This window comes from Trichomycterus rosablanca, chromosome 17 (assembly GCF_030014385.1).
Source record: "Trichomycterus rosablanca isolate fTriRos1 chromosome 17, fTriRos1.hap1, whole genome shotgun sequence".
Lineage (NCBI taxonomy): Eukaryota > Metazoa > Chordata > Actinopteri > Siluriformes > Trichomycteridae > Trichomycterus > Trichomycterus rosablanca.
In genome coordinates, this window is record NC_086004.1 from 23,218,904 (window position 1) to 23,233,356 (window position 14,453).

General features: G+C 38.3%; 1 protein-coding gene across 1 annotated transcript; it reads right to left on the reverse strand.

Annotated features, from left to right (window-relative positions):
• Positions 1-1,809: 1,809 nt before the first annotated feature.
• hap1 (huntingtin associated protein 1) lies at positions 1,810-11,900 on the reverse strand. Its single transcript, XM_063012945.1, has 14 exons — positions 11,768-11,900; positions 9,284-9,360; positions 8,230-8,346; positions 7,969-8,066; positions 7,750-7,858; positions 7,467-7,545; positions 7,076-7,206; positions 6,918-6,992; positions 6,589-6,800; positions 5,800-6,015; positions 4,940-5,256; positions 4,213-4,407; positions 3,557-3,659; positions 1,810-2,258 (listed from the first exon to the last, which is right to left on the reverse strand). The coding sequence occupies exons 1-14, from the start codon at positions 11,898-11,900 to the stop codon at positions 1,856-1,858; spliced, it is 2,265 nt and encodes a 754-aa protein (XP_062869015.1). The 3' UTR covers positions 1,810-1,855.
• Between the last annotated feature and the right edge of the window lie 2,553 nt (positions 11,901-14,453).

Here is a 14,453-nt window from a genome sequence, read left to right on the forward strand (position 1 = left end):
CTAAATAGCTGGCAACATAAGTGAGTACACCCCACAGTGAACATGTCCAAATTGTGCCCAAATGTGTCGTTGTCCCTCCCTGGTGTCATGTGTCAAGGTCCCAGGTGTAAATGGGGAGCAGGGCTGTTAAATTTGGTGTTTTGGGTACAATTCTCTCATACTGGCCACTGGATATTCAACATGACACCTCATGGCAAAGAACTCTCTGAGGATGTGAGAAATAGAATTGTTGCTCTCCACAAAGATGGCCTGGGCTATAAGAAGATTGCTAACACCCTGAAACTGAGCTACAGCATGGTGGCCAAGGTCATACAGCGGTTTTCCAGGACAGGTTCCACTCGGAACAGGCTTCGCCAGGGTCGACCAAAGAAGTTGAGTCCACGTGTTCGGCGTCATATCCGGAGGTTGGCTTTAAAAAATAGACACATGAGTGCTGCCAGCTTTGCTGCAGAGGTTGAAGACGTGGGAGGTCAGCCTGTCAGTGCTCAGACCATACGCCGCACACTGCATCAACTCGGTCTGCATGGTCGTCATCCCAGAAGGAAGCTGACGCACAAGAAAGCCCGCAAACAGTTTGCTGAAGACAAGCAGTCCAAGAACATGGATTACTGGAATGCCCTGTGGTCTGACGAGACCAAGATAAACTTGTTTGGCTCAGATGGTGTCCAGCATGTGTGGCGGCGCCCTGGTGAGAAGTACCAAGACAACTGTATCTTGCCTACAGTCAAGCATGGTGGTGGTAGCATGGTCTTGGGCTGCATGAGTGTTGCTGGCACTGGGGAGCTGCAGTTCATTGAGGGAAACATGAATTCCAACATGTACTGTGACATTCTGAAACAGAGCATGATCCCCTCCCTTCGAAAACTGGGCCTCATGGCAGTTTTCCAACAGGATAACGACCCCAAACACAACCTCCAAGATGACAACTGCCTTGCTGAGGAAGCTGAAGGTAAAGGTGATGGACTAAACCCAATTGAGCACCTGTGGCGCATCCTCAAGTGGAAGGTGGAGGAGTTCAAGGTGTCTAACATCCACCAGCTCCGTGATGTCATCATGGAGGAGTGGAAGAGGATTCCAGTAGCAACCTGTGCAGCTCTGGTGAATTCCATGCCCAGGAGGGTTAAGGCAGTGCTGGATAATAATGGTGGTCACACAAAATATTGACACTTTGGGCACAATTTGGACATGTTCACTGTGGGGTGTACTCACTTATGTTGCCAGCCATTTAGACATTAATGGCTGTGTGTTGAGTTATTTTCAGAAGACAGTAAATCTACACTGCTATACAAGTTGTACACTGATTACTCTAACTTATATCCAAGTTTTATTTCTATAGTGTTGTCCCATGAAAAGATATAATAAAATATTTGCAGAAATGTGAGGGGTGTACTCACTTTTGTGATACACTGTATATATATACAGTATATTGTAATATGTAATATTTCTATAAGCAGACACTAATAAATAATATTAAGTGATCATGTGCATCAAAACAAATGATGACACATGATTGTGGTGACTACCATAACTTAATCAAGTGTTGTTTTATAATTATAAAAGAACTACTATTGCCTTTGATAAGTGTTTAAAACACATACAACAACAACATAAAATACATCGTACAATGTGTCTTAGACAATTAAATTGTTTTCTTGGATCTCCAGATCCAAATCAGATGGATTTAACCAGTCCTGTGTATTTGGCAGGACATCACATCTGATCCATTTTACAAAAAAAACCTTACATTTAAAAGACGCAAACACCATGTGTATGGCTTTCAATATGCCTGATGATAAATATGAGACTTGATTAGATCAGCTAAATAAATTACAGACAGTACCTACAACTAGCTCATTTACAGGCCAGCTTTCAGTTTTTTTCTTAATAAAGAAGAAGTGTGTGAATCTTCTTCCTTCTTCCTAGAATCTATAAATCCTCTGGCAACCACTTTATAAAGGCCTACGCTCTGAAGCTTCTCAACCAGATTCAAGCTGAAAATGTTTTTCTGCCGTTTCTCTTCTTGATGACCCCCACCTTTAACTTCATCCTGCAGACTTGTGTTGGAGGAGGGTCTGAGGATGGGCTGAGTCGCAGCAGAGATGCCTTGTTCCTGAAGCAGCTTGACAAGACCTTGCGAGGGTGTCGTGCTTGTGACTGTTCTATGGAGCAAACCATGATATGCTGGAAACTGCTGAATATCCGATGAAGTCCTTACATGCCCCCCACTTCCAGAAGAGGGCAAGTTACCCACTGCAAGGCTTTAAAATGACACATAACAAAAATGGCATCATAAATACTATTGCTAAACTTTTGGTTAATAGTAATATGTTAGTATATCACCAGCCAAAATACTTTAGACAAACCGGTTAAATAAAAACAGAAAGGGTTTGATGTTTTATGCCTGGTTTTGGGTGCAATAAGGGCTCATTTTGCCAGAAAATTGTGCATTATGTAAAAACTGGTTTAGGAGTTTAAACATGCAATTTAATTCAGTAGGCACATGCCAACATAAAAAAGTGCAGTTCTCTCTTTCATACATATGCATACAAGTGCAAATCATCTGTTTGTTCAGCAGCTTCCCAAATCAGTAGCAGGCTGAGAGCGGTTTAAATTGACTGATAATCCTAGACACAATTTGAGCGCTTATTTGTAAACATGCACTTTTTGCAAAACCTACACACATTTTGACGTCTAGCCTTGAGTGGGTTTACGTGCACACAACAAAATCTGATTGATGAATTTCTGCAGCCATGACATTATTCAAGTGGCCATGTAAACAGTATGTGAATGACCTAAAATATAATCAGAGTTGAATATATTAGCTAAAGGCACCTGGATTTTAATAATTGGGCTATTTAGTGATTGTTGACTACTAACTGGATCCCTATGAATATAGGTACAGCTTAATGAGGGCCTTGTAATAACATAATTTAAGAAAACACAGGCTAAATCACAAAACACATATTACATGACTAAATACTACGTAAAAAAAAAATGCTCAGTGTCAATTACTCATTAGTAACTAATAACTAACATTATCTTTTACCCGGCTCATGACTTAAACTGTTAAATGTAAATGTATGAAACAGTGCAGAGGGACATTAAACATGATTCACACATTCCAGGCAAACGTCATGCCGACTGGATTGCTTATTTCAGGATTAAACCAGGATTTAAGATAGAGTGGGTTTAAAATCAGACTTTTTACTTAAGAGTTGGATGGACTATCTGGCACCTTTCATTGTAGGTTCTTATTTTGTGGAGTTAAGTTTATCAGAGCTGTAAGAAGAGCTTTGACCATCGTTTCCTGTTACTGAAAGAGAGTGTATTAAAGAAGAAGAGAGAAAAATCTAAATAGTTGATTTGCCGTAACAGTTACCATAATGCTTCTTTAAAATACCAACAGTTAAACATTAGTGGAAGAGACAAATAAAATGAAGGCAAAATGGACATGAGAATGATGGAAAAAGCTTTAGTTGAAAGATCTAGTGACCAAGTCTTCTAGTATAAAATATTTGTCAGTCTAAACAAATAAGAGGACTATGGTGATTCTTACCTAGTGGAAAAGGAGGACAGCAGAATGGATGGATGAAGGATCTGAGAGTTGGTGATGGTGTGGGTGGGGCAGGTGTGAGAGAAGTTGGATCCAGATGAAGTGACTAAGATTTACACACACACAAAACTTACTAAAACACAAAACTAACAATAAATCTGGACTGCACAACATGTATACTAAACTGCACACAGCAAATAAATACATTAAGTATATCCTGTTCAGCAAGCTAAGGGTGACAATGGCATCCACACGAACACAATTGGCTGTGTTTGAGGGGGCGAAGGTACTACTTCCTACTGCCACTGCGATATGCAATCTTCTGGACTGGTCCTGGCGTCTGTGCGGGAAGGGGGGGGGGGGTGTTCACATGGAGCTTAACATGGGTCTACATATATTACATAGCGCTATGCGGAAACCCAACACTAGCAGCTGATTAAAAAGTGGCTGCAGATTGGACACATGTGCATGTGGTGATCTGGATCAGATTGTGGGTCGTGCAAATGGAAACGGATTCACATTTAGGAGTTACAAATGACTAAATCTGGAGATAAAGGTAGAGGGACCAGGAAAAAAACTGATGCGAGCTGTTGTGTATGATACCTGTTTTATTTGTAATTTTAGACCTGGTGTGTATATTCTCAAGCTGAATTCCTCACCTATTGGGTTCTGAGTGGAGTTAGAGAGTTTAGACCAATCTGGTTCATCCTCCTCAAGGTCGGTGAGGTTATAAACATCCTGAACGTCCACATCCAGCTCCTTGAAGTCTTTGGTGAGGATACCTGGTCGTGGTTCAAGGATGCCCCCTAAGTTGGGTTTAGCCAGTTGCTGCCAGTGGTGCAAGGTAACTGAACCTAAAGTACACACAGTGAAAATCCATGAGTACAGCTCTGTTGTTAAAAATAAAGGTAATGTTACACATCAAATTTGGAATATACAAAAATATATCATAGTAAAAATAGATAAATATGGTATTTCTGTACTGTTTTAATTTAATACATTCTATATATATTATAAAAAAGTTTACATATTAACATGAACCAATCTTTTTGTAAGTTTATATATATTACTGATTGATAAGTCTCCTTTTATTATTTAGAAACATCGGAATCTTGAAGCCCATCAAAGTATCTAATGCTTCTTTTAGATTTAATGAACGTTACTGGATTAGATTAGATGAAGATTTATAGTGTTAGTGTTTGCTGAAAAAAAAATGTAGCATAATATGTGGTGAGGCAAGGGGCCCAATGCACTGAATGTTCAGGGAATTCAAATCTGCTATCAGTTTTTATCTCTAACTTTTTTGTGAACATGTGAAAACTTTTCTATGTACTACTCATAATAAAACAGTGTCAACATCAAAATGTTATGTGTGTGTGTGCTTACCCTCTAGTGGTTTGACTATCTGCAGTCGTTCGGGTAGGTAGGAACGTGAGCCGGATGAAGCAGACGAAGGATGTGACATTCCTGAGTAGTTGGTTCCTGTTGAGGCCAAGCTGTCATTGGGAGTGAGGAAGCCACTAGAGCCTGCTGCACTGCTGCTGCCACCAACCAGTAACCTGAGCTTTCTCTCACGCTCCACCTCAAAGAACGGCCGATCAGAGGAATGGCTCTCCTGGCGTGCAGAAAGGGAACGCAGAGCCTCCTCAAGGTCCTGTCCACCTGGCATCCCCGGTTGACCCAGACGTTTAAACTCCACAAGACTGTTAGAGCCACACACAATTAATAAAATGTGATCCTCAATATTTTTATTAAAATAAAAGTATTGGGACACCCGACCATAAGCTTGTTGGACACCCTATTACAAAGCCATGGGCATTTTTATTGAATTGCTTCCTGTTTCCTTCCTAGCTTTAATATAATCTGGGAAGCCTTTCTATAAGACTTAGAAGTGTGTCTGTGGGAATTTGTGCCTATTTAGTCAATAGAGTCAGTGATGTCAGGCACTGTTGCCACAATGTTAAAAGCATATAATTAGTAATAAATAACTACTTTTGGCCATAAAGTTTCTCTTCTGACTCACCATGCTTCATAACATTGTCCCAAAGACCTGGGGCTTATTAGGGTGGTAACATTTGCCCTGTATTAACTTGCCTCAACAAACAGCTAAATTGGCATACCAATTAACTGAACTGGTTAAATTAATAATCGAGGGGCAAATATTTTACAAGACATCAGATCTCTGTACCTAACATGCTAGAAACAAAATGTATATAATAAAACCACCATCTTGCTTTCTTGCTCACCTCTGCTCATGTGAAGGTGTTACAAAGTGGGTTTTTTCTTCAAAGTTGAGGCTAACAGAGTCAGAGCCATAGTAGTTGGTGCGTGGTGTGCTGGTTCGACTAGACGGAGAAGAGGTGGGACTAGATCCAGGTATCTGAGGGGAGTGGCTGCAAGAGCGGAGCCGAGCAACCTGATTAGCCACCTTCACTGTCTCAAACACGCGATAAGGGTGGGTTCTATTAACAAATAAAAACAAGCAAAAAACAGTAACAAAAGTTTTTACATTAAATAAATCTCTAAATTGATTAAAATTGACATTCACTTGCATTTACTTACTCACTTAGGAAATATTTTTTATTAAAATATAACTAAATATATACAGTATATTATAATATATAACTAAAACTGGAAAAAAATTAAATAAAATATATAAATACACTTAAATATCCATATTAATCTCTTAATCTATTTGTAAAATTGGTAAGAACTTTATTCTAATCAGGGTCACAATTTCTAATTACAGAGCACTAGGTAGAAACACAACTTGAGACACCACCAGTCTATCACATTCTTATCCATTATCTTAAAAACTTACTTAGAGGGGCTTTAAAAAGTAGCCATTTACCTACTGGCATTATTTTGGAAGGAAAGTGGGAATCCATATAAACATGGGAAAACATGACTACAACACTTAGCACATTCAGACCACAGTGTGACCCAGATAAAGTCTGGTTTCTTTAGGAAATTATTAAAAATTACTAATATCCAGCTTTGTAAATAACTCTAAGATGTGCGTCTGCATGACTGACTTGTATTCTGAGGGAGCAGGACTGTCCAGGCCTTTGCGGAAAGTTCCTTCGATTTCGGCAGCGAGGGAGTCCATAGGAAACACGGCAGCGAGGGAACTGTAGCGCTGCACTGTGCTGTTGGGCAGGCTCTTATTGCGCAGGTTCTTGATATCCTCTCTGGCTTCCCATAGCATGTCTTTACACTCTGAGTACCTCTCCTGCACGTCCTTCAGCTGCACACATGAAGAGACAGACTTTTACAATTACAATGAACCTAATCTTTGATCGATTACAGTATAAAATAATAGTGCCAAGGGGGATCACATCAGTAGAATGTAAGCAGGGCAAACCTCTGTCCTGAGTTGTGACTGACTTTCTCGTGAAGCATTCAAATGCTGGGTCAGTTCCTCATTCTCTTTGATTTGCTGAAAGGCATTATGAATAATAGTTAAAAATGCAGAGCAGATTCATGCAGTGTCAATGTTCCATTTTAGCACATCTCTCTTACCACTTTACAGCGCTGCTGCAGGTCGACAACCTGGCCTAACAGAGAGCTAATCTCCTCCTGATGCCGGAGAGAGTCCTCAACCTTTCGAGCCAGCTCCTCAGACAGATCCACCACCTGCTTATTCACTGAAGCTGCACCAAGGGAAAGAAAAATCGTAAGATATGTTATGCATCTAATAATATATTATAAACAATGACTATATTTGTTACAGTAGGATTGCAGACCAAACCACTGTTTTAAAGATATAATACTTTGACAAAGTTTGTACACTTTGATACCCTTTGGTGCTTATTGGTTTTTAATGCATTTGTATCTATTTCTAATATATACAGTATATACATAATGCCATATGCAGAACTTTGGGATTTAGGGAAACTGATATTTGACTTACAGAGCTCTTCAACACACACCATCATCAGCTGCTGCTCTTGCTCCTCATAACTGGTGGTCTCTGATGTTAGTTCATTAGCCTGTAAGTAAAAAGAAATACACAAGAAAACTAATATCGCAATAAAATAAAGGGCAAAAGTAATTCTGAGGGTGCAGCACTGGTCTGTAAACAACAGTTTTTTAATTAGCATTAAAAGTGTTAAATTCAAAAGAGAAAAATTTGTATTATATAAAACAAAAAGTTGGACCAAATAACAGAACCTAAGCAGTATTTGTAAAATTACCTTAGCCCGCAGTTTGAAATTCTCCTCCTCCAAATTCTTAAGCTTCTGGTCTAGGAAGTCATAATTAATGTAGTTACTGAGAGAAGAGCTTGACTCAATTCTTCTAAACCTGAAACAAAAGCAACAAGCACAATGAACATCTCTAATACTGTAAATAACTGTAAATGTGTAAAGGTTGGTACATGCCATGTCATGTCCAAGAGTGTATGTTACACTTACAGTGAACACGATTCTGCAGAAGTTTCACCCTCCTCAGTCCCGGCATAGAATTGCAGAAGATCATCTCGCATGGAGAGCTCATGACGCAGCTGAGCTATCTGTGAGGTTACACAGTTCCATTACGTATTGCTCAGCGTGTATTAATATTTCATTTGAATTTAATTCAGTCATGATAAACAAGATGAGTAATTTAACATTCCACACACATATGTACAGTCTAGCTTGTTTACACACAATATTTTAGTCATACTACATGCTGACCTCTTCTTTCGCAATCTCCAGCTGTTCATCCAGCAGTTCATTCCGTTCTTTCAGTGTCTTGTTCTGTTTCAGCAGTGACTGGCCGATTCGAGCTGCCAGCTCTAAATCTCGTTCTTTCTGCATAAAATGCATTTGAGCATTTAGCACAGAGAAAAATGTAAAACACAAAATCACACAAACATTTTACATGTTTTTGTATTAAATTATTAATTGTTTGACACTGTGGCTCAACAAATATACATCATAAGTTTAGGGTCACTATAAGATAAGAATCAGGATGTAATCATCATATTGTGAAAAGATTTAGGGCAAGAACCATGACCACTTTTGAATGTGTGTGACGCTCAAGCCCTGAATAAGAATCCGTCAAGCTACTGTTCCCAAACAATTAAAAGAGTAATTAATAAGAAAGGGGATGTAATACAGTGGTAAACATGCCTCTGTCCCAACATATTTAGAGTTCGTTGCAGGCATATACTTCTAAATTTGTTTATATTTACAAAATACAATTAATATGGACAATAAAAAAACATTCGTCAAATAAATAAAGGTTTAAGAGAATTTACAAATCACAGATTCTTCTTCTGCATAATTTTGAAAGGTGGAACCACCCATACCACCAGCTACGTCACTGAGCTGCACCACATCATAATTTCTATAAGAATCTCTGGAGCTGGAGGAGGAGTGCCACAGAAGGGTGTGGAGGGCACGGTGCTTGCCCATTGAAGTGCGGACAAGGGGCTTTGCAGGAAGGTCACTTTGCAAAGGTTATAGCGTCCTGGGCAGCACTGGTGCACAGAAAAGGAAAGCCATCAGAAAAGCTTCAGAAGCAGCAGAGAAAGCTTCAAGATGGTTGTGGTTTAGGAGGGACAAACCGTGGGCTATTGCTATTTGGACACAGGCTGGGAACTGATCAATCCCGGTCAGGTCGCCTGGGTGAGGGTGTCTGTAGTTGAAAGACCCGAAACACCCTATGACCTCAGGTACTATCACTGATAATGTGTCCATGTGCATCACTAGATGGATAATGCAAATATGATCTGTTTATTCTTACCTCTTCCAAAAGGTGTGTGACAGCTTCTATATCATGGTATGTCTTTGTGACCTGTCCAACTCTCTCTGAACACAGTACTGTAAAGAAACATGCAGAAAAAAAGAGAGAGAGAAAGTAAGAGAAAAATGTTATGCATGAACTATTTACAAAGACAGGTTGAGGCACTGTAAACCTCAGTCAGACACTGGGTGTTATTTAGCACATGATACTGATACTGGGAAAAACAGACACTTAGTGTGCCCATTCTGAGCCTCTTAGAGTGATCTCATTAGGTTAAGTCCATCAGTCCTTTTCTAGTTGATAAATATATCCATGCTATCGACCAAACCTGCTGTTGGCAAACAGACCTAAGTAAAACAGCAGCAACATTTTTACGTTGTGATAAAATGAGTTGGTTTAAGGAATGAATTATTAATAAACTAAAACTAAAAATTAATCATATTAAATAATACATACAGTAAAATGCTCTTCCCTATCCACCCTTTAGCATCTTTATTGCTATGCACATGCGTTTTGTTAGAATTTTCTATGCCACTGATGTTCTGGACTCCGCCCATTGTCTCATTACGGGTATGCACCCATTTGCCAATCGACTTTTTTCCACTCAGTTCATTGTTTTTCATGAAGTACTGTCTGTTTAATTGCTGAAATTAAACAGATACCAATAGTTTTAGTTGTATGAGGCAGGAAACAAATTCAAATTTAAATGAGAATAAAGTTAAAGAAAAACCAATTGTGTATAACAATTAATAAACTAATTAAATCATTTAAATGTGCCAATACTTCAATGGGCCTGTTTTTCATGCATGGGTTAAACAAAGACCCAATGAAATTACTTCTGAAATCTTAGTGTTTTTCTAAATACCTAAATTACCAATGTTGCCAAATGACAAAAACATGATTAACATACATGTTAACATGCATTACTGTCCACTCAAAGTGACCAAACAATGTCTACAGTAAAAGATCAATGTAAATGATAAACCCACATAATAGAGATAAAACAACTGGGATTGATGAAGTTGGTTACTTGTTATGAAAAAAAGATCAAACACTTAATGATTAGAGATACCATTGTTAAGTTAGGGGTAATACAGTGGTGAGGGCAGCTAACAGCTCCAGGGTGTAGGTTTTATTCCTGGGGGGGCTGTGCTTTCTAATATACTTGCCTGTCTTGTTTTGTCCTTGCGTTTTGCTATGTTTCAACTGTATTTTTAAATGTTCAAATATAACCTTAACACACCGTTACAGGTCAGATAAAGGAGGACCATGCATGAGATGAAGCATTTATAATATTTCAGTGCTAAATACCAAATAAATAAAGATGGTGGATGTTGAAATAGGATCTATCGTGGAATTGTTAGGTTAAGTTTGTCTTAATTTTGTCTTAAGTTTGTCTTTGGTTTTAAGCTTGTCTTCCAGTCTGTGCGCTTGCTTCTCCAAAATTCAAACCAAACAGTCTACATTTATACACAGTAAAATACAATGATGAGTTTTGCAAGGCTAACAAAGTACATTTGTCCATTTTTTTATCCTGACTGCATAACATTAAACCAATGTCATATCTGATCATAAGAGCATTAAAGAAGCTACCAGCCTCCATAAAGGTCAGTAAGGTCAGACACTCTCTAAAGGTACAGTCTGGTGCAAGAAAGACTAAACAAAAACGCCATACAGTAATAAAATTTAGTAATAAAAAGTGTTGGTTACAACTATGAAAGAAAGTGGAACACATACAAAATTAGAATATTATATAATTAGAAAACTCAAGGAACATATGGGACAATTCTTAGTGATATGTAAAGGAACACATCAAACACAAAAGTAATAAATACACAACCTAATTAAGACTGCATGAGGGGTGGAGACAGGGTCTGATAACAGGTACAGTAACTGCAGTACATTCTAAAATGACCAGCCCTACACTTTAAAGTGGGATTGCCCACAGCAGCAATTTTTCATTCCAAACTAAAATGAGGGAAATGGTGTTTAAACTCTGCAGCAAACCATTTTAAAAACAATTTTATGACGGCTGCTCATGTCAGGGGTTGCCACAGCCGCTGTTTCATCAGCATATTTCTTTTTAGCAGGTTTTTGCTGTATGCTCGTTCTCACGCAACCCTTCCTGATGCAATATCGATTAGAAGATTGTGGATTTGAATCCTGACTCTGCCATGCAGCCACTGTTGGGCCATTCAGCATGGCTCTTAACCCTTTTAGTTCCAGTGGCACTGTACAATGGCTGACCTTGCACTCTGACCCTAGCTTTCAAGCAAGCTGGGATATACAGAAAAATAATTTAATTGTACTGTACCCGTGTATATGTATATACAGCAGATAAAGGCATTCTATTCTATTTCTAGCTCAAACTGTCAGCATCTTATATCACCACCCTATCACAGTCCTCTTCTTATGAAAGGTTCTTTCAGCTCTGCCCCCTTTTATGCACAGTATGTCAAGTTTGCCCCAAACAGCTGTCATTACCTTCCACCAGCTCTCTGCACAGACCCTCAGTGCTTTGCCCTGTTTCGTCTTCAGGCTCCTCTTCTTCCTCATCCTGACTTCCACTGCTCTCCTTCTCACTGTCGTCTCCTCCCGAGCTGCTCCACACCTCCATAACACTCCCTGCTGCCTTTTGCTAATGTTATTTAATTAGAACTTTTTTCTTCAGTCCACCTATTTAGGTCTGATTTGTTCAAGTTGGAAATCTTCTCTGTCTATTAATTCTGACTGACAGTCCGGTTGAATATCTGTAGTTCCTTTACAATCCAAACACACACACACTGATGCCTGCAAGCTCTCAGACTGTCTGCATGATGACGTTAAGGACAAATCCTCTCAGTGCTTTAGCTTGGCACTTACCTGGATTTTCTGAGCTCTGGGTACAAGATAAGATATAAAGAGGGGTGGAAGGGTAAAGGTAAACTCAATGGAACTAACAAAAAAAAAACAAATGACCCTGCCGGTGATTTAATAATAATATATTTTAATAATAAGATAAAGAGAGATCATTTGGTGAAAAGTTAAAATGAGATTAGAGGGGGATTTCAGTTTATAAACACCCCCTGCTTCCAAAGCTAATGGTATGCTCCATTTTGCTGCTTAAACAATTCATCAATAGATGCAATGCTGCTGCAGACTGGCACTGCTACACACTGTATCTGTGCATTTCAAAATTTCAGAACACTATAAAGAGCTGAATTTTGCTGTCTTTATTTGCTTACCAAGAAAATGTGAATACATTTTTGTTTACCTAGAATCAAACAGACAGCTTTCTAAAGTGTGTACTTTATATGCATCCATTCATTCATTATTTAAATACATTGATTATTTCCTTTATGTCACAGTTGCGGTAAGTTTGGTGCCACCTCAAAACAGTGCACAAGGTAAGAAAACACCCTGGCCATGTATATAGTGATTATACTCTTTTATTATCGATATGATATTGATGTCAGGCTTGTATTATTAGATAATACCCTGTACTGATTAAATTATGACATTTTTGTAACCAAACTTTTGTGAATGTGACATTCTATTAGGTCCCTTAAGATATACTGTAGATATAGATACTAATTCAGACTTTCATACCAGTATGTTATTAGTTGATGAAATAGTCCTGTAGGCTTGTTGTTTAGAGTAGACCACATGACAATTTTAGGTTATTTCTATCATCTCCGAAATTTGTTAACAATTACATGTATGTCTTCATAGCAATAACTGAGGAAACATTTGCACATCTAAACCTAGGTGATTGTGATAACTACTTTATTTTGTAATTACGAGAATTTGGACCACACCATGTTTTTGCCACCCTGTATCAAATATTTATGTCTGGCTTCATAAATTTTTCAGCTTCAGACTGGTCAGGTATGACACTGCTACCTCACTGATCTAAACTTCTGACTGGGGTTGGAATAGAAGTTCCATCTGCACTGCCTGTTGTACATTGAAATACTTAAAAAAGCAGGATGTTTTTAATTAAAGCCTGACAAACTAAAACTATCATATAGTAATATTAGGGCTGTCGAAGTTAACGCGATAATAACGCATTAACGCGATCTCAATTTAACGCGATTTAAAAAAATAGTGCCGTTAACGCAAATTCTAGTTCATGTTGAGACTTGACTGGTAGAACCAACGTTTTAATGTCGGACTTGCCACCGTTGTTCATTTGCGGTTTGTTAAAATAATATAACTGAGCGTCGTAGGGATGCACTTGCATAATAAAGAAATAAATACACGGTATATTCACAAGTTGTCGGGAGAAAAACACTTTAACTTATTCTGTTACGGCACTGAATACCGGAGTCAAGCACGCTAGTCCATGAACTATGGAAGCCCCAAAGGGTCAAAACACACTTACTTCGTGTAGAAACGTCCATCAAACCATTGTCACGATACAAGCACAGAAAAGTCTGTTACAATAACTACGCCTTATCCCACCTAAAGCACCGCTGATCTACAATGTTTGCTGATGGAGAAATTCTAACCTACAATCTGACATTTATACGAAGTCAAGGGTCTCTGCTGGATAGTATTACTGCCTAGTATGTGAGTGAATAAAACAATCTTACAGTTTTCTCTTGTCCCAGCAGTTTTTAACATAAGTACATTTAGCATAAAATGTGTTCACCATTTTAATGGTAACATTTCACTTAAAAAACCTTGTTTTCTATAACATTTACACAGATTTTATTTAATGCGATTAATCGCGATTAACTATATGAAATTCTGAGATTAATCGCGATTAAAAATTTTAATCGTTTGACAGCCCTAAGTAATATGTTTACTTTATAATGTTATGCTTGATGTAAATGAACAACGGTCTATATTGTTCAGCTTGTTGTTAATGAACTAAGGTCAAACCAAAGGCAGAACATGTTATACCTTGAAGAAAAGCTGAAGTTTAAGATGTCTTGACTTTAGTTCATAAGATTAGGTTGAGCTAGAAGACCCTAAAACATTCATTCACTGTTCTTGTAGATAAACATACTCATACAAGCCTCACACTCATTTACAAGAGTAAATTCAGCTATGAATTCATACCAACTGTATTACAGAAATTCTAGGTGAAGTCATGCATGTTGGTCGTAGCAAATTAATGTTTACAATTTAATGCAAGAAACCTGAGGCCACAGTCCAATTACTTTATGATTGACTTTTCTAAGAA